The sequence below is a fragment of the Corylus avellana genome, chromosome ca6 (genome assembly GCF_901000735.1).
Source record: "Corylus avellana chromosome ca6, CavTom2PMs-1.0".
In the NCBI taxonomy this organism is placed as follows: Eukaryota; Viridiplantae; Streptophyta; class Magnoliopsida; order Fagales; family Betulaceae; genus Corylus; species Corylus avellana.
The window spans coordinates 3,492,338-3,512,996 of NC_081546.1; the positions used below are offsets into that span (position 1 = coordinate 3,492,338).

The following is a 20,659-nucleotide window of genomic DNA, read 5'->3' on the forward strand; positions in this document are numbered from 1 at the left end:
CAATTCAATGTTGCTCGTCTTGTTTTGCTCATTCTTGTATATAATTTCAGACACTTTTATAAAGCAAATGAAAAGAAGAAGAAGAATTCATCAACATCACGATTCAAGCTCGCTAGTTTTAATTCCATGGTCCAGCTGCAAGTTTGCCCCCTCGAGTCTGAAAAATTTCTATTTGGAACATTCTGAAAAAAGAAAGGAGATTTGCGTTGCAGCTTTTTTGATAATGTTTTTTTCGTTCAAGCTCCAGCTGTTGATAATGGAGGTTTGACCGTGACTTGGTCTACGTGAAGCGTTACAAGTTGATGTATTTTCGACCCTTGGAAATTCTTGCAACAAGAATAGAATATGTTGGCAGCATGGAGGTGGGATTAGTGTCTTCTTCCTTGACCATGACTCAATGAATGTTCGTGATAAGTGATAACCTTGACTTTTTTATTTGTTGTTCTATTTGATGCAACAATTACATCACAAGTCTTCCAACGATGCTTTGCCTATTTTGACTTCTCAGTTTTTGGGCTTTTCCTGCCTCCAACCTTGCTTGCTTTGACCGATTCAGAAGGGATTTTTAGTGGGAGACAAAAGTTAAAGGTGTTCGATTCCCATTAGGCTTGACTTGATTGGTTTCAAGGATTTTATGCCATTACTGTCGATGGGCAACAATTTTTGTTTTGATCGGTTACATTTTGACTGCTTTGGATTCCTCATGTTTGTTTGAAAAAGTCCTGCCTTTTGAAGGTCCCCTCTTTTCTTTGATGCATTGCTGCTTGCTTGGTCTTTGACTGAACTACATGTATCTCCTTTGTCCTTGATAGATTTCCAATTTCATGGCTCCATGTTTGTACTTCTTACTTCTCTCTCCCATGTCTACTGTCGTTAGGACTGGTAGTTACATGGTACAAGAAATTGAAGAGGGCTGCCAAGGAAGTCGCCTTCCTCATAGCATTTAAAGCTTTAAATGCCAAAAGCTTCTTTTGTCTCTTGCTGGTTGGAGTTAATTAAATTCGGCATGTGCAGTGTGAACATGCGAAGAAGATGTGTTTTTTCTGGAAGGTAACTAACTAGGTTTTACTCTTATGAGATTACACTGGCAATCTGGCATTTGAAAAAGTCAAATTGATGTTCTCTGTGTACAATCTTTCCTGTCCACCCGGAAAAAAATTGAAAGAAGGAAAAAGAAAAAAGAAAGTGGCCGGATCTATACTTGGAAACAATTTGACATGTGTATCATTAGCAGGAGTAGAGTATATGAACAGGCTCTGTGCCCATTACTCTTAGCTGAAATTGAAACCTACTCAATGGGTTTCTGAGCAGTAGCTAGATTTCAAATCCAACTCCTGCGCATCTACTACATTCTCTGTGGTAATGCTAGTACTGTTGACTTACAGCATGGACTCTGAACATGTCCTATGAGTTTTATGGGCTGTGAGTTTAATGCAGAGGTAAAGGACAACTTGGTTCCATGAGGTTCTGAATTTTATTTGCTATTTAACTTGATCTGTAAAACAAGGTTTATCCATTTCATATACCCATGTAGAAGAAAAAAAGAATGATTCACTTATACCTCCCTTCCTTTCCCCCTTTCCCCTTGACTTCTTTCTCATTCTCTATGGAGGGAACTGAAGTTGAGGATGAAAAACAAAAAAAAAAAAAAATCAAAAAGAAAATTATGAAAAAGGAAAAAAGGTAAGAGGAAGATAGTAACTGGAAATTGTGAAGAGCTAACTATGCTACTTCCTTTTCTTTTTTGCTTAGAGGATAGGCAACACTAAGCTGATCAGCTGATGTATCTAAGTCTTCGCTGCAATTTCTCATATCCTTTTAACATAGCTACTTATTATTATGAATCTTAGTTGCAGGGCACCTTTTGTTCCAGTTGCTGATTAGCCTTTTTGCATGAGAACAAAGAAATTGGCGAAGTAGTTGCACCATCCTGATCAGCCCTCTCTGTCATTTGTTTGATGGAGTTAAATTCTCTCAATGTGTGAAGAGTATTTGTTTTATGGAAGGTATGTTAGAATAGCCACAAGCTAGGCTATGTGAAAATGACTTGCATAATGTGACATTCAAAAAAGCCAGAATGATTTTCTGTCTTTATCTCTTTTAAGCAAACCTAAATGAGTAAATGTATAAAAGAAAAGTTGGGGGCAATCTAAACCTATCAGTGTGACATGTCTATTTTCTAAGCAGGAGTATATCAGAAGTTTGTTCACAAGTATATTGTAGAATTTGAACATTCATTTCATCTTACCTTATGTTCTTTTAAGGTTATTCATTCTCTCTCTATCACACCATGAAATTCTCGTTAATGGCACATGAACTTTAATACAATTGTTAATTTATACACGTAATAACAAAGAAATAAAGCAGCTTATGCACAAATTACTTATCTTTTCTTTTATCTCTAATCATGTGGATGGCAAAAACCATGAGAGAGATGAAAAAGGCCGATCCCGCAACAACACAGGGAACACCTAGCTTGCACCTTTTTGAAGCAGGCTGATTCTCTTGAGTTTCTTGCTCACCAGGATCTTTCTGTTTCCCTGCTTCTGATGATTCACCTTCTTTCTCTTGAGAACTTCTTTTGCTTGCTTCTTGAACTTCATTTTCTACACCTTGAGTTTCTTCTCGTTCCATAACTTCCTCTTTGTCATGCTTCTCAACAGGGCGCTCTGGTTGAAGAGTTTCTGCTTGTTGGGGTTCTTGATCAGATTTTTCTGTCTCTCGAACATCTAGATGTGCCTCCTGCTTTTGTGGTTCTTGAGGCATTTCATGTTCTGCTTGACGAAATTCTCCCTTTGTGCCTTTTTCTTCAACTTCAGTTTGGTGACTTGATGGTTGATGTGGTATTTCTGGTTGTTGACTCACTTGATCCACTACAGTATGTGATGGTTCAACCCTCCCAGGGCCGTGAAGGTGCTCTTCCTCCAGTCCTTTTTCTTGTACTTGTACTTCTTCCTTCGGAATGTCCTGTTTCTTGGTCTGCTCGGACATTTCTGGAAGCTCTTTGCTCCAAGTTTCTTCAGTCGTAGGTTTCATTGTTGCCACTCCTGGATGTTTAACGGCTCCTTCTAATTCTCTATGATGCTCAATCTTTTTTGTTTCTTCGGGTGTCTCTGCCACCTGTTGAGTTTCTTCTGTAATTTTACTCTCAGGCTCTAGGGTTTCTCTCTCTCTTTCAGGCTCTTTATCAGCTGCAGTTTGCACTGCTTCTGGTTTCCCTCTCCCAACCTCTTCTTTCACAACCCCATCAGTTCCTTCCATTTTTGGCTCTGCAGTTTTCTCTGGTAGTTTTTCTCCAATGTACTCTTCCTTAGGGACCTCAGCTACTGTTTTAGTTTCTTCATGCCCCCCTTTATCAGCCTCCTCTTCTGCAATTTGGTCAGGTTCTACCATACTTTGAATACGGGGCTCTTTACTTTCCTCCTGAATTCTCTCCTTAATATTTTCTTTCTTGAGAACCTCCTCTACAAATGTCACCTTTTTTGATGCCTTTCTGTCCGTCTTCTTCTCCACAACCCGTTCGCTTTCTTCCGTTCTCTTAACCTCGGGCTCCTCAGATTCTTCCTGAACTTCCATTCCAACATTGCCTCTTTCAAGAACCGCATCAGCTACAGCTTGCTCTCTTTCTGGTTTTCCTCTCTCTCTCTCAACCTCCCCTTCCTTCACTTCCTCAATCCCAACCCCAGAAATTCCCTTCTCCCGTTTAGGCATGACAATTGTCAAGATAGCTTCTTCTTCGTCAAACTTGGCTTTGATCCGATCCAAAACCACCCCATCAGGAATTTTGAAAACCTTTCTAAAACCCCTGAGCTCCACTCTTTTCTTGTATACCATCCAACCTATCATCACCATCTCCTGCACCGGCTTCTCCCCACCAACCATAATCCGCGTCCCATCTTCATTGATCTTGATTTCAATGTTCTCTCTCTTAAAACCTGCATTTGTACAAACATTATAATTGTAACATCTCAAACCCAAAAGAACACAAAACAATTAAATTTTTTTACCTCTGAGATAGGCAGTGAGGATGAACATGTTGTCATGTTCTTTAGACAAGAAAACAGGACCCGCTCGGTCTTTGGCAATCCTAACATCAGCGGTGGAAGCGAGATCATCTCTGGTTTGGGTGATCTTGAGTCCCAATTCAATCTCCATGGATGATTTTCCCTTTCTATTTGCCTTTCTCCTTTTCTTTTGGTGAACGAAAGATATTTAATTTTTTGGTTAATAAAATGAGAAATAGGATAATATATAGATAGGCACATGGTTTACTGGTGAGAGAGGGATTTTTTAATAGAGAAAAAACAATAATGTTGTAAAGTGTGAGCAATTGAGTAAAGCACATATTCATTGCTTCTTAATGTTGTACGCGCGGCTGGAAGGTCGTTAAAACAGTTGAAAGTCGGTTGCTTTGTCTTCATATATTTTTCCTTGGCGGGAAGCTAACGGCTTCCTTGGATACCAAAACATGTGTCACCCGGGCACAAAGGCCATTATTTTTTTAAGCCTAAGGGTCATCAAAAAACGGTTTTGAAATTTATTTTTTTGGTTTTGGTTTGATGCGGTATAAGGGTGAAAATTGTTTTTTATAAAGTCCACATTTGAAAAGTGTTTTGTATTTTCAACAGTTTGTTAATATTTTTTTAGAAAAGTGTGTTTTTAGCTATTACCAAACGAGGCCTAAAGCCCATGATAAGAAAACTATGGCACCGTTTGCCAAAAGCTTCTTACTATTCATCCATTTAAATTTTAATATTCTTATTTTTTTTCTCACATCAATCAATTTCTACTACAGTTCTTGTCTACTAAACCGTAACCATCCGTTGCCAAACAGATCCCATGTGACATGTCAAATGTTATTGAAGCCTCTTATTTAAAAGAATAAAGCATTTCACTTTCAAAAGATTTTCTTAAATTTAGGGAACTAAGTTATTTTTGGCTTACCTATTTAAATAGGTCTTTTAATAAGAGAATCACTTATCTTTTTCTATATCATTTAAATATTATTTATGTATTTTGTTATTTATTTTCCTTTTATCTTTCTCTATATTGTTTCTACTCCCAAGTTCTACTTGGAGGTAAAAAAAGAGTACTAGCCACTAGGGAAATGTTCAGGGTGGCAATGAAGCAAACCCACCACCCCATCATCCCTCCTTGGCTCCTTGTGGGTTCTGAGGAGAAGTGTGAGCAACCAGATTTGGGTATCCCAATTGGAGGCCAAATAGTCGATGAGTTCCAGGGTAAACACCTTACGTGGATGCTCTACTCCTGTAAAACACGAAGTTCTGACCTCCACCACCAACCACTCCCTTCTTCTTTTTGAAGTTCTGATCTGGGTTGATTCTAGTTTGGGTTCTTGATTGGTATGTTGCCTCTGAACTGGTGTGGGTGTGATTGAGTTGGAATGGTTGTGCTGCAACCGTACGAAAAAGAGAGGTTAAATATTACAGCTAAGGTGTTCGGCAGAAACTCTGAAAGAAGCAGCAGGTGAAAAAGGAAGAACGAGGTTTGTCGTTTTAGGAGTCGAAGAAGAGGCGGGAGACAAGAAAGAAAGGTACATGAATTACGTAATTCGGCTTATGACTTATATTTATAGGTTACATCTTTTCTTGATTATTTGGTTTAATTACAATGCTCTATTTATAAATAATTTCAAATGTGTAATCAAACTCTTTCATTTAGAATAAATAAATCCCCATTGCATTTACGATAAAAAAAATAAAATAAAATTTAATCTTTGTCATATATTCCGACCCTTCATCTTTGCACAATTGATTCATTGCAGTAGCAAACTAATTGTTCAATCGTCTTGGGTCCTAGGCATATATGCCACCTACCATTCATGATTCATTCTATTGAACTATTGGGTGGTTGAATGGGGACAATATGCTGTGTGTTTTGTTGACGGCATTGATCGCAAACACCCTCGCAATTTATCCAACCACATGTGTTGACCTACCAATGGGGCACACACAGATAGTGGGTAATAGGCTGTAGGTCATGACTCATGAGACATCAAAGTTTTCATCAAAACCCCCCATTGGATCAACATAAACTATTCATTTTCATAGGGGCCTGTATATTTCACCTCTTCCCATGCCACCAAAATGCAAGGGTTTACCAAACCAAAAGGTTCTCTTGGGAGTTCAATTTTGTTTTCCAGAATATGAAAAAGGAGGAAAAGAGAGTGAAAGAAAGAAAGAAAAAGTAGTAGTAGTACACTGGTGCTTGATTGCATGGCAAAAACTAAAGACCAAAAAGTGCCAATGATTCCAAAGCAAAGGGTCTAGCTAACAGCATCACAAATACAAAATTAATACATGGTATAATCATCAACCCTAAAGCTACTTTAGACTGATCAATAACCCACAGTAGATGCTGCACATTACCCTACTCATCATATATTTTACACACACCTCTCTCCCTCTTTTTACAGCAGCATCAGCAAAACCTCACAAAATACAGCCGTTTGAACTGCAAATAACCCCACCATCACCTGCATTCCCACCGAAATACACAATGAATGAATACCCCAATCAACACCCCATCAAAACTCCCATTAGAAAAAACAGAAAGGAAAAGGAATTCAGACTTCATTTTGAATATTTTGTAAGTGTTTTATATATATACTTGTTAATATTTTTGTTTTGAAAAAGAAGAAAAGAAATGGCTTTTCGCTGTGCACAATCATATGAACATGCATAATGCCACAATAAAGTTTACACTCCCCCCTTCCTCTTCCATGTGGAGTGCATAAAACTAAAAAAGTAGGGTGTTCTGTAAATACTTGTACATATACGTATAAATGTATAGATATAGAGAGGGAGAGAGAGAGAGATTTGCATGCCTGTCCTCCCTGGCCAGAGGTGGGTAAAGGACGAATAGTAGCAGAGTCGACTTCACCGGTAGGCAGGGGCACAGCAGGATTACTGTTGATAAATGGCATACCATCGCCTTTATCAGGCACCAAGGACGGCACAGTCACCGGAGAGCTTGCAGTGGGTGCCAGAGTCGGTGGAGCCGCTTGGCGAGGGTGGAAAGGCCAAGCGAATGCCGGAGAGGACGATACGACTCCACCAGAAGATGGCGCTGGAGCTGCCACTGGAGGAAGTTCCGGAGGCATAGCGGAAGCTTCAGGTGGCGGTGTGGGAGACACCTTTATGGAAAGCTTTTCAGAGGCTTGGCATGCTTTCAGAGACCCATTGCTGAAGGCAAAGTAGAAGAAACCCGGCCGTGATGGGTGCCACTTACATATGTAAGAACAAATTGGTTAGTGCCTCATGATTTTTGACCCATTTCTCAAGTACCCAGATAAAAGATCAGAGAGAAAACAATGTCTTTCAATCCATTTTTAGAGTACCCAGATGAAGATGAGAGAAAGAGAGAGAGAGAGAGAGAGAGAGAAACATACCGTGTAGGATGTGGAATTGGGTTTATTGAGAAGTGTGGCTTGAGTGAAATCGCAGAGATTGAAGGCTCTTTGGTTCTGGAAAATGTAGAGATTGTAGTGATTCTTGTGTTTAAAAACTGAGAAGGTATAAAAGACAAAGCAGAGGTATGTTAGTTGGTATATATAAAAGAAAAAAAAAAAAATCATCCTTTTTTTGTATGTTTGTGTGTGGATTTTTTATTAGTAAGCTGTGTGTGTGGATAGTTAATACTTACTGATGGAGTCTCCTATATGAACAGGATTCTTCCACTCTGAAACTCCATCTATTAGTATGGTGGTGGAGAGAGAAGCCTGGAAGAGTGAGAATAGAAGAGAGAGGAAGAAGATGAGCATGGAGGAGACCTTCATCGGCTGTTTCTGCTTTTGTTTAGTGAAGGGAAAAGATAAAGAGGCCAAGAGGGAGTAAATTAGTTACGAGAGGCCTTAGTCCTATGTAGCTTTATCTCTGGCCCCTGCCCTCTGGGAACATTTTGGAAAGCAAAGGAAAGGGCGTTTTGGAAAAATGTGTGCTTCTGTCTCTGTATGCGATGTGTGAGAGAAAAAGGAGAGAAAGCTTGTGGGAGAGAGAGAGAGACTGTTAAAATGTCAGTAGTGTTTGGCTTTTTCATGGGAGGAGTTTGAATGGGTGACAGACATAGATAGATATTGGAGAATGTGTGATTTATTATTTTAAACAGTAAAAGTTGGAATGATTTTGTTCGTGGAAAAAAATTGCCACAAGATTTTAAGAAAAGTTGATGATTAAAAATGGTGCTGCAGATGGCAGGGAAGGAGAATTTGTGTGGCTCTGATGCATGATGATGGGGATTATTATTCAAAAATGATTAGTTCTGTGGTTACAGCCTGTTATGCCTCTATTTTTGGATTAAATAATATTTCTCTTGAGAGATGGGGAATCCAAATTTTACTTTCTTTTTATGAAGCCTTTACCTTTTTATGTAATCCTCACTTCCTTTACTTTATACAATGTAATGATGCTCATACTTTGATGCATAAGGGTTTAAGATTTCTCTAATGAAATAAAGAGTACAAATAGTAATAAGAATAAACACCTAAGCATATCAGAAATGTGGTCATGGTCTAAAGGGAATTGAACAAGGTTTTCTTTATTGTTTTCTTGTGACCCATTTATCATTCATCTCTTATTATTATACTGGTTGTTTTTACATAAATTATCAATTATTGGGGTCACTTTTCTGATACTAAATACCTAAGAAACCTTTTTTTTTAAAGACAACAGAGCACTTATAATTTTTCTCATTTTGCAAATTGAGAGACTCTTAACTTAGGTATTCGATGGAGAGTAGGGACCATATGCTTCTGTCACATAAATTTTGGAGGTTGGGACTTCAAATTACAATGGATGATTGATAAGGTGATACAAATATTCTCATAGTTCTGCTTAAGGTTAACTTATATGCTCTTGTATATTAGATTAGGACTGTATGGAGTATATTACACCAATATCAGCGATAAAGATTAGGGGTGGCAATTTTTAATTTATGGGTCGGGTTCATGTCAATTAAAGGATATATAACTATATAGGTCAAAATGAACACGTATCAAACCCCTCAACCTTGATTGTGACATAGAGGTTTTGTTAAAGGATATATGTGGTGATGTTGAGTTGCAGAATTCTACAATATTGAATATAAAAACTTGGGAAAAGTACAAATACCCACCTTAAACTAATACAAATTTGCAATGTTTCCCCAAACTAAAGATTGTATCAATGTCCCCCCAACTACTAAAAAATTGTAATGTACCTATTTTGTCTATAAATTCAAAAAATGACTCTAAAATTTTTCAATAAAAAAAATTATCTCTATAAATAAAAACTATTTTTTATTTTCTTTTATTTTAAAAAGGCGACCATTGGCCAAATGAGGTTCACACAAGTACCTACCACAAGTTTCAAAGATTTTTTAGAGCAGCTTTGGAGACTTGGGAGTCCAAATTGAAGATAATGCCTTACAACAGTTGTGAGATGCCATTCCCATTATATGTGCCACATGACTTTTGAGATAAAAACTGAGGTATATATCTTATAAATCCTTGAGTTAATGCGTCAAAACAGAAAACTCTCTAAACTTTTTTTTTGGGAATTTGTACTTCCTGAGTCAATTGAAAAGGCAAATTAATCCACACCGGTACATTTTCCCCCAAATGTTTAACGCCCGTTAGTCTCAACTAAACGCACCGTTTTGCCACGTCCAATATATTAGTTTTTTATTAATTTAATTTAAAAATTAAATATTAAAAAAAAAAAAATTTGAAGGGGTGGCCGAAAGCCCTCCCATAGGGGTTATGGGTGGCTTTCCGGCCACCCTAGGGGGTTAGGGTTGGCTGCAAGCATTCATGATCTGAGGTTAAAGGTTGTACTTCGGGGAAGGTGAGAGATTGTAAGAGGAAGAGAACTATATATCTCCCTGTAGGTAATTCATTATTATTATTATTATGTAAAAACAGCAATATAGCAGTTTCTCCGTGGTTTAGGAACGACAAAGGAAGCCGACACAAATTTTATTCTGTGCTTTGACTATAGCCGTTTGGGAGAAGAGAGGAGGACAAAGAGAAGAAACAAACCAGGATGAGGAGCGCGAGAGATGCCAAATTGGAGGTGCTTTTCTACACAACGACAACTGCCAAGCCTCAGTCAGGATAGGTCAAGAGGCAATATAATACTTGTCATGAAAAAAACCAAAACCAAGACAAATGGCAGCTTTTTTTTGTCTCTTATCTCATCAACTTTCAACTATACAATGCCATCTACCAGACGCAATATAACTCTAATTTTCCTAACCTATTAACTTATGCTTTTCTAAACAAAATTAACCTCACTCTGTTTAAATGAAGGTAAAATCTTCTACATAGAGTAACTCTCTCTCCCATAACTCCGTTAAGTTTTAACTTTAGGACATGTCCATTTGAGAATTCTCATTAAACAAAAAGATAAGACAGTATAATACAAAACTAGAAAGACAAGGAACGGTTACAAGGGCTGCTTCCAGGTTCCAAATGCCCTACAAATCAATCTTTTATATAGGGCAAATTAAAAGAATTAAAAAAGCAAAAGAAAAGCTGCTTTCAGCCTTTTACTTTTACCAATACATTGTGCTCTTTCTGCAAAAGAAGTCTGCCAAAATTCGCAGTTAATAAACACCACGTCCGCATGCACTTTCTCGACTCTTACGTGACTTAAAGCTTATGATTTCTCAAATCATTGCTAGTAATTTGAATAACAAAAGTGAAAAATTTTGAATAAAAGGGTAAGCTGTTGTTTAACATATGTTCGAACAAGTGAACCCTTCAAATATTCTTTCGTATTTATTGCCTGAATTGATTTACTAATCAGGCCAACAACAAAATTAATATAATCTCTATTATTCACAAGGTTTCCCCATTGGTTGCTTTAAAGTTTATGTGACAGATTGAATTATATAGGGTTTATGATGTATTATCTATTATGATTGACATCCTCTGCAAAACAATCACAGATTCACAAAGCACCCCTGCTTAAGTATACATAGAACCTCATTTCTATTTTGGCCAAAAGCTGTCAAAACATAGATAATAGATTATATACCAGCCCAGAAAACTCTATTCTTTCCTCCTTTTAGGCATTTATGTGAGACGAATTCACATTGGGACACTCACTAACTACATAATTCAACTTCACATTTTCTGCCTTTCCCTCCCCTTCAATAGAAGTCCTGTTCTCTTCAGCTATAAGGAATTTCTCTTCAAGACTCAGGTTCCAATCCCCCTTTTGTCTTCTGTAATCAGAAACCACGACCGCTCTTATAGATGAACCATCGGGTTGAAATATCTAACTTAAAAGACGATTAATTTCCAGCTACGATGTTTTCTTTTCCCCCCCTATGTCAGCGAAGTGTGTTTCTCTCCACCCCTCAAGCATATAAAATCTACCATTGCCAAGATCGAACTCTTCGGAGGACACGCGGTGGTCTGCGCTTCTCCTCTACTGGGATAATTTTTTCCATGATCTGCAGGGAAAAGACCAAAAACAAAAAAAGACTAAAGCCTGTACAAATCAATCTTTTTTCCATGAAACTGTAAATCCAAAGAAGACTAAAGCCTCAAATAGCAATATTTCACAAGGTTATTTCTTATTCCACTGTTTAAAAATATTATCAAAATTTTCAAATTATCAACCAATAATTTCCATACACTGCATAACATCTAACTGGAAAACGAGAATATAATTAAAAAGCAAGGAGTTTTCAGTTTCAAATGTTTTACCCTCAAATCAATCACATCAACTCTACAACAACTTCTATTAAGCAAATACTGACATTTTCCATATTCATAAAAGAATACTATAAACAAAAATCAGTACCTGCTTAAACCTTTCCTTAGTCCTCTCAGCCTGCAAAAGAAAAACTTTTATCACTATGAACTCTTAAGGTGACAAGAGAATACGAATGAACACCAATACAAAGTGAACAAAGTTTAGAATCAACTGGGAAAATCAACCAAAACCTCAAAAGTAAGAGTAAAAATTCACAAGCCTAGTTATCATATTATTTACATCAGATGAAATTCAATCTAAACAACCAAAAAGTAAAGCTATCATATTTATTAGTAGTAGATTTTATTTTTTTATTTTTATTATAAATGAAGTACTTACTTTCCTACCAAGCTACATGACACAGGATAAGAATTCAAAGGAGTGGACTTTGAATCATAACAACAACTGGTATAGATTACAAATACGTGATGCTATAGCAACGATAAATTGGATTCAATCGCAGCTAATAAATTCTCATTGAGCACCAAGTTCCATAATTGAGTATGAAAAATGAACAGCCCAGCATGGATATGTGACAAAATATGTCATAAAACCCGGGAAAAGGTCATGCATCATCATCTATGTAGTGCGAGAATTCTAGAAACCGTAAGAGAAAAGCTTGCTGATTGAAAAATGCATTACGTAGATATCAAAGTTCAACTTTGTGCATGCAACATGCAACATTGGTTTCAAAAAACATGTGAAAGAACAGTCAGTGTTCAAATACATGTCCGAGATCTGATTTGATGAGCAAAAATGTAGAGTACACAAACATAACCCCCCTCCCACACCCCCCCCCCAAAAAAAAAAGAAAAAAAAAGACGAAACTAGAGTCTGCAGTTAGCATGGAAATGCAAATGGATAAAAAGATCAGAACACTTAGAGAGTCTTATAATTAAATTAAAATGTTTTGTTGTAAAGATAATGAATGACAAAACTATTAGCATACTTATCAGTTTTACCACGTCTATTTACATGCATAACACATATCATTAGTTCATGCAAAACTAAATTTATTCACATGTATATTAAGAAAGGAAGCAGGTGTAAGATCCAAGTGGACATTTTTAGAGCATGATATTCATAACAGACATAATGTACATGATATTCGAGAATACAATAGTGTAGTATGAAGCGAACAATAAAGTGCAAGCAATATTTATTAGACAAGATAAATCCAAGGCAATCAAAATGTCAAGACAAAAACACAGACGTGAAATCTAACACTGATATATGGTTGAAGGTTACTCACTGCCAAGAGATATTTCCAAGCATTTGTCTTCTTAGACCTTGACCCACTCTTAATGTGAAAGTGAGAGCTAGGACAACATCCATATTTACATATATAAATACTCAGCAAGCTAAGCCCTGTGAACTGTCTCTAGAGTACTATATGACTCGTGCTTCCCAAGGAAAATTGATAGAAATATAATTGGTTAGATTTCAGTCCTTAAACTGTGTATCAAATTCAATTTTGTCTCTGAATTACTGATTGTTTTATTGTTTTATTTTAGTTATTGAAGTTCTCAAAACGTCTCAATGTAGCATTTAATATTCCGGCTTACTATCACTATGTGAATTACTAATGGGGCAGACGTTTGTTGTACACATGTTCTTATAATACTTACTTAGCATGTTAAACCACATGTTGGTGTCCCAAAATCAGGATATATGAAAATAGTTAATTAAATTCTTAAACAAATAGTAAAATAAATAGAAAACAATGGGTGTGTCATGTGTTTTTGACTTATCAGACCACAAGTGGACTACCATGTCAGGTCAACAGTCTAAAGACAAGTGTACCAAAAAACAAATCACATTCGCAATGTTGTTCGTATGGTAACGGTAAGGCAAGATAAGAATAATATTAAGGTATTTACAAAACTTCATGCAATAAATTGAAACAACTGATAGTTCAAGGACCAAATTAAATCTTGACACATAGTTGTAAGGACCCAAATCATATTTTCACCAATATTATATATGTACGACCAACTGACCTCTATACAATAGTATGTCAGGCAAGAAGCAACATATTAATGGCATGCATTTGCCTGGCATGAATAATATTGATACGAGGATGAAAGGTTAACGCGTAAGAATACAAGAGCAATGACATTGCAAATGAACATTTGAAAATAAAAAATAAGAAAACTAGAGCAATGAGATTGAAAATGTACATTTAAAATAAAACAATACTACATGTAAAAGTATGAAAGAATGAGATTGAAATTATGAACATAACAATACTAGAGCAATGAGATTGCAATTGACGCCCAAGGGACTACATGTAAAAGTATCATATACACTGATCAAGAAAAACAACTTTTGACAACTGAAACAGCCATTGAACACAATTGCTGCCAGCCTCAGGTAATTGAAATGAAATTTAATTAAATTTTTTTTATGGAAAAATCCACTTTACCCCCTGAAGTTTCAGGGGTTTTTCAATTTGAACTCCAAAGTTTAAAATTTGGCAATGTACCCTCCTAATGTTTCAAAAATTTTCAATTTAAACCTTCCATTACTAATTTCCGTAAAATTGGACGGAAATCTATGAAATTACGTAATTACCCTCAAGCTTATTTTTTTTTTTTTTTTTTTAATAAAAAAATTCCATCCAATTAAACGGAAATTAGTAATAGAAGGTTTAAATTGAAAATTTTTGAAACATTAGGGGGGTACATTGTCAATTTTTAAACTTTGAGGTTCAAATTAAAAAACTCCTGAAACTTCAGGGGGTAAAGTGGATTTTCCCCAATTTTTTTAAAAAAGTTTTTCAACTAAATTATGAAACACCAAATATTTAAGATCAAACTATTCCATCAATCCTTATTACTCTTCCGACTTCCAAGCAAGATGTCGTAGCTAAAATACCTCCATAACACCAATGAGAGAGGTTACCCTGATTGCACTATGGTGCTCCAATTTTTGATAAACCACATAGTTCAACATAATATAACACGATATAACCCACAAAATAGAACCATTTCCAGCAACATAGTTCCACATAACACGAAATGTTACCCAACAAATAAAACATCTAACATTTCTAAAAGCAAAAAACTAAACCTCCTGATACCTTCTCTTTCAACAGTTGCTCATTCTCCTCTTCTAGTCTCACCGCTAACGACTCTAATTCAACTTGGTACGCCTATAATTCCAAAACGCAAAACCTCATTACACTAATATACATGCACAAGAGAAATCATTCAAACTCAACAACGGTAAGAAATACAATACCTGCTTTCGCTCCCTGGACCTTGCGGCGGACTCTCGGTTCTTGATCATCCGCCGTTGCCTCTGCTGAGCTGCCTTATCCAACGGTTCCATGACCACGCGGCCCCTCTTCCCTCTCCCTGCACTCGCACCTGCGCCTGCAATCACCTCTACTCCATTGCCGAACCCTACAATGGCTCCTTCCATGCTGTCTAGAGCCGCGAACTGGCTTGTCGGAACGGGATCGAACGAGAAGACCCCTCCGCTCAGGCGCTCGTTGGGCTCGACCTTCATGTCCTCATCTTCCACAGACCCGGTCTGTGCCAGAAAGTCCTCCAGAGTCATCATCTCGTCCTCCGGCGCCTCCTCCTTGCATTCCCTCCTGTCACCGGAGACGATCTCGCGCCACACTTCGTCCACGGTCTTCGGCACATTGGGTTTGGAGTCGGAGAGGCCCTGGGCTGGGGCTGGGGTGTCAATCACTGTGATTTGGGCGTCGAGGAGGGTGGACTCGGTGGCAGAGGGTTTGGAGTCGTAAACGGTGCGTAGAAGGCCATCAACAGTCATCGAGGAGGAGCCAAGAGTGCCGCGGTTGGCGTTGGCGAGAGAGCTTTTGGTTTGATCGGAGAGTGATTGGGGCTTTGTAGCGGAGGAAGAAGAAGAGCGTCGAGGTAGATCCGATTTCCTCGAACCCGAGTTCGGTGACGTCATCACCTTCGACGACGCCATTTTCGCCGATCCTATGGGTTCTTCTTCTTAGTGACGCGCACACAGTCTCTCTCTCTCTCTCCCCCTCTCAGCGTCAGTCGGTCACTGTTTCTCGCTCTAGAAATTTTCCTCTCAGTGGATTTGGGGGGGCGGGTTAGAATGTTGGGTTTGTTATTCAGTTGGGATCGGACAGAGAGAAAGAGATGTGTTGTGAGAATGGGGAACCGGGAGACCGGGAGAGGGGGAAGGCCGGTTGCCGGTGACCGGTTGACCGATTATTTGGGGTTTGTTACTTGGGGATTCTAGTGTTACGGGCGGCTGTGCTGGCTGTGAGTGTTGGTGGGCGTATCAGACCGTGGATTAGGTATTGTGGGTGAGTTGGAGTGACGGTCTGTGTCTCTGAGTTGGCACCGACGGTGTGTGATTGTTGTAGCTCAAAATGGGTTACGATGGGATGTAAGTGTTGTGGTGTCGTGTAGAGATAGGTCAATGATCCTCTGATGACTGTACCTACTTGTCCAATCGTGGCATGTCGGAACGAGGACCATGTTGTCTATATTTTGACAACGGCCCAACAACTAATATGGCCCATGCTACTCTTTAAAAAACTAACCTTATTCGAAATAACCATTTTTTAATAAATGATAGTCAGATACCCAAAAGGTAAAAACCATAGGACTAAAAAAAGAAAAAGTTAAATTTCTACTTTAAAAACATTTTTTAGTATATATATATATATATATATATAGTTGTTGGCAAGTCCTCGTTTGGTTCTCTAAAATTCTAAATACAGTTTTTTAAAACTATTTTCTAAAATCACAAATTATTGTCTCCACCACATTGATCCAACTATCAAAAACATAAAAAACTTAGCATGTGCGTGTAGGCCTGGAAAAAAAAAATGCCTACAGATCGATAGCCGACTGACATCTACCAACACCAAGTAATCAATGGGCGGTAGGCGAAACCTTTTTATTTTTTTTCTTTCGACAAAATTCAGTTCTGTAGGCAAAATAAAATTTATTAACCGAACCAATTTTACCGACCGACTTCACCAATAATTTACAAATGCTTCTAGCAATTTTTTTTTTTTTTTTTTTTAACTCAATAAAAATATATGCAAAATAAAGGTCAAAATGCAAAAAGCATTTCTCTGGACGTAATCCCGCATCAGAAGTTGAACTCTTCACGCATCTCTCTCTATATATGTACGTAAAGAAATTTGGAAGGGGTTGAGTACGAACGTATGGGAGTAGTAGAAGAGGCTTTCTTGCATGCATGGGTTTCTTTTATCCTTGAACCAGATGGACAGTCCACAGTAGTCCACGTGTACGTACGTTAGTAATTGGAAGCCAAAAAAACATGAAGCTGTTAGGAGACGTCCTCCCTTTACAGGGGCCATTGCCAACCAGCTGCCTTGCTCAAGCCTCAACTTTTCCTAACCATAATTATCTCTAATTGATTATGGACCGCTACACTTGTATAATTGTACGTACTATTCTACAATCAATTATTTGCTGCAAATATTAATTTCAATTTAATTATAGCCCCTAAAACTTTAATTATTTCCTCTTTCTCTCTCTCTCTCTCTACTACCTTTTGACTTAAAATGAGCTGTACCCATTAATGGATATTAATGTTAATTAATATTAATTAAGAGAGCAATATCTTGCGGAGAACTCTCTATATATAGCTTTTATTACTTGGCCAAAAGAAAAAAACACGAGAGAAAATGTGACAACTTTCCACGTGTGGATAGCTATTCCATTCAAGTTGGCCGCAGGAGCCGCAAGCTCTTAATGTATCTCGATCGGCCATTAACGTTAAAAGTGACTCCCTCGATTTGAAGACCGTTAGATGCAGAGAACCTTCCAAAAAGTTCTACGTACTCAACAAGATTCTGAGACGATATGATCGATGATGCATGCTATAATGATATATTACTTTATAATAGATTATTAAACTTTTATATATATTTTCTTAGCACTTGTGATTTTCTCGTACATTTTTATGAACATATGTCGATATACTATAATATTACTCTCTTTTATGTAATAACCCATGACTTAAATAGCTACTAAATGATTTTTCTTTTTTCTTTTTTCTTCTTTGTTTTTTTAAAAGAAGTAGCAAGATAAGAATATCATATACGTACCCATTGTGGAAGGTGATAATAGTAATTGGCCAACGTCAAGGGTATGATAATATTATACTTGTAAAGCAAGGGTATTTCAGCCTCGATGATGATAATTAATCCTCTAGTTTTAGGATTGTGCAAGCTTGAAAGTTATGCTACATAGTAACGACAACAGATATAATTAACTACCAGATGGAATAAAAGGTCGGTCGCCCCAAAGAAGGGATCGAGGCTCTTCATGATCAGCAAATGTAGCCTAAAAGATTGCAAACAATTTGGAGAAGTTAACCATCTCTCTCTCTCTCTCTCTCTCTCTCTCTCTCTTGATAAGATTAGAGTTCCCAAAAATCATAACGTGAAATACAATCCTTAAGCTTTTTTAGAGGCTTTATAAAGCAAATTAAATGAATCAATTCCAACAGACTGCCAAGGAAGTTGAATAGAATATATAGGCAACTCCATCCTCATTATTCTTTCCTAAGCCTAAGTTGTGTATCCAAAACTGATCAGTTTAGATCTTTCCTTCAAGATGTGGGCAAAAGCTAGTGCTTCAACGACCCAAAAAGGTATATATGTTCTTATAATATCTTCAGCTTTTTTTTTTTTTGCTACTAATGAGATTGAGATCTTTTTTTCCTTCAAATAATTCGTGGGTTCTGTTTTATTTTACAATAAGAACCAAAAAGCTGATTCAATTTTAAGGGAAGGTGTATTGAAGTTTATGCTTCTAGCTTTAATGAGGCAAAGAGAAAAATAATCCCTATAGCTCACAAGAGAATGATTGCATGTATTATCATTCTACTTGTTAATTTTTAAGAAAAAGAAAAGATGATAATTTGACAGTTTAACATTGGTTTTCAGATGGTAATAAGGAATTGAGAGATGCTAATTGCAAAAGCTTGAATGTCAACGAGGAGTACTTTAGTGCACTAAGAACGAAATCATATGCAGAGTTCTTCACAAAAGTTGAATTACTTGTAAACCAGCCATCCTATGCATCACTCTGCAGCAATCAGGAGTTCTCTGAAATTCTTCTTGAACCTGGTCAAGACACCATACCAGCTATTCTTGATGCTGCAACTCTTTCAAAGATTCCTGCACTCAAAGGCCTTATGCTCAACTACTTTGACATCAGTGCTGAGGCTTCAAACATCTGCAGCCACCTCCTCAAAAGCATCAAACAGATCCAATCCAACTACCACCATACCCTTGATACAATTGATAATGATTATCATTCTCCTGAGCATCTCAAGCTGATTATTTCTGAGCTAAACACTTTTATTATCCTCAACAAGCATGAATTTAAGCTGATACTCGACAGGTACTCATTGGTATTGCACCACCTGAAGTCAGTGAGAAAAAGGGTGGCAAGAAAACTTAAGCTGATCAAATATTTCAAGAAGGCTTTTGGGATTTGCTTGATAGCAGCTTGTGGGTTGATAGCAATTGCAGCCATTGTTGTAGCAACACACACTCTCATGAGCACACTTGTCTTGGTGCCAACACTTATGATCAGCTCCCCCATGAAGCGCTTGAAAAACAAGTTTTTGAGATTTGGATTTTTCAAAAGTGGGATTCTCAGGAAAGTGGGGAAGGAGATTGATGTAGCTGCTAAGGGAACTTACATATTGAACAGAGATTTTGATACAATGAGCAGACTTGTGGCACGGCTTCACGATGAGGTTGAGTACAAAAAGGCACTGATGAGATTCTGTTTGGAGAGGAGGGAGGATAAGTTTTCTTTGCAAGTAGTGAAGGAGATTAAGAAGAGAGATGTTGGGTTCAGGAAGCAAGTGCAGGAGCTTGAAGAGCATGTATATTTGTGCCTTGTAACCATTAACAGGGCTAGAGCTTTGGTCATTAAGGAGATCATGACTTCATGTCGTGTAGAGAAATAAGAAGCTATATATATACACACTTGTGTTTGTATAGTGTATATGTATATATATAGATTGATTTTGTGTAGTATATCATTGACTTCTCAGAAGAGTTTTTGTTCTTGTGCATTATTTGGGGTATTTTAAATAATCATGACACATATTTTTCCTATCTAAAGAAAAAAAGTGGATTGATCGGTAAGATTTACTTTATTAAAGTCAATCCAAAATTTTGGGGAAAAAAAAAAAAAAAAAAACTAAAATTTTGAAGTGTATAGAGAAAAATTTGTCCTACATTTGCTAGATATAAAGAAGTCAATCACTTTAATTTATAAGGGATTTTACTCACTTTAATAATAATTTGAGTGATGGAGAAGAAGACTAGCCGCCTAGTAGCAACACCACCACCCGCATCACGTGCACGTGCATGTGCGGCATCAATGCAATGGACACTATCGAGATACGGTGGTTAGAATCTTGGATCCTACCATATTGTTATTCCTAATTCAATGACATATTAGCTCATCTTAATTATTGTAAATCAATTGGCATTATTTCTTGATTTTGTATTTAATGAAATTTACTTTATTTCACTCATCTCACTCAACTATAAATAAGTCATTTTATTGTTCAATTATTTTCTTTTGTTTTTTTTACATGGTATCAAAGTCACTATTTTCTTGGCCTCCATTAAGCATTCTTTCGCCTCACGTGCAAGTTTTCTCATTTAAGCGTTTCTTTGGTGTCTTCACTGTAAAAGCTACACACCAAATGCTTCGTTGAAGACATAAATTAGGAGTTCATTAGGTCGAGCATATGCCTCCACTATTTCAAATCATTATTGCGCGATGTTGGTCTTAGCCCATCGAGCTCGTGGCTCGGTTCTCGTCGAATTATTGTCGAGTCATCTTTCGAACTTGTTGAATCATTATTCTTTGTTGCTCGGGGTGAGGACG

At 37.3% G+C, this 20,659-nt stretch overlaps 4 protein-coding genes across 4 annotated transcripts; 1 reads left to right on the forward strand and 3 right to left on the reverse strand.

Moving 5' to 3' along the window:
* Nucleotides 1–8: 8 nt before the first annotated feature.
* LOC132183659 (uncharacterized) lies at nt 9–4,949 on the reverse strand. The gene is made up of 2 exons (XM_059597018.1): nt 4,008–4,949; nt 9–3,935 (listed from the first exon to the last, which is right to left on the reverse strand). The coding sequence occupies exons 1-2, from the start codon at nt 4,153–4,155 to the stop codon at nt 2,380–2,382; spliced, it is 1,704 nt and encodes a 567-aa protein (XP_059453001.1). The 5' UTR covers nt 4,156–4,949; the 3' UTR covers nt 9–2,379.
* A 1,248-nt stretch (nt 4,950–6,197) lies between these two features.
* Nucleotides 6,198–8,373, reverse strand: LOC132183661 (early nodulin-like protein 18). Its single transcript, XM_059597021.1, has 4 exons — nt 7,666–8,373; nt 7,412–7,527; nt 6,848–7,246; nt 6,198–6,496 (listed from the first exon to the last, which is right to left on the reverse strand). Exons 1-4 carry the CDS (start codon nt 7,796–7,798, stop codon nt 6,431–6,433), a joined length of 714 nt encoding a protein of 237 aa, XP_059453004.1. The 5' UTR covers nt 7,799–8,373; the 3' UTR covers nt 6,198–6,430.
* A 2,575-nt stretch (nt 8,374–10,948) lies between these two features.
* LOC132184515 (G-box-binding factor 4-like) lies at nt 10,949–16,058 on the reverse strand. The gene is made up of 4 exons (XM_059598176.1): nt 15,006–16,058; nt 14,845–14,916; nt 11,811–11,840; nt 10,949–11,457 (listed from the first exon to the last, which is right to left on the reverse strand). Exons 1-4 carry the CDS (start codon nt 15,708–15,710, stop codon nt 11,377–11,379), a joined length of 888 nt encoding a protein of 295 aa, XP_059454159.1. The 5' UTR covers nt 15,711–16,058; the 3' UTR covers nt 10,949–11,376.
* A 2,261-nt stretch (nt 16,059–18,319) lies between these two features.
* LOC132183978 (UPF0496 protein At1g20180-like) lies at nt 18,320–19,724 on the forward strand. Its single transcript, XM_059597455.1, has 2 exons — nt 18,320–18,392; nt 18,688–19,724. The coding sequence occupies exons 1-2, from the start codon at nt 18,356–18,358 to the stop codon at nt 19,722–19,724; spliced, it is 1,074 nt and encodes a 357-aa protein (XP_059453438.1). The 5' UTR covers nt 18,320–18,355.
* Nucleotides 19,725–20,659: the final 935 nt, after the last annotated feature.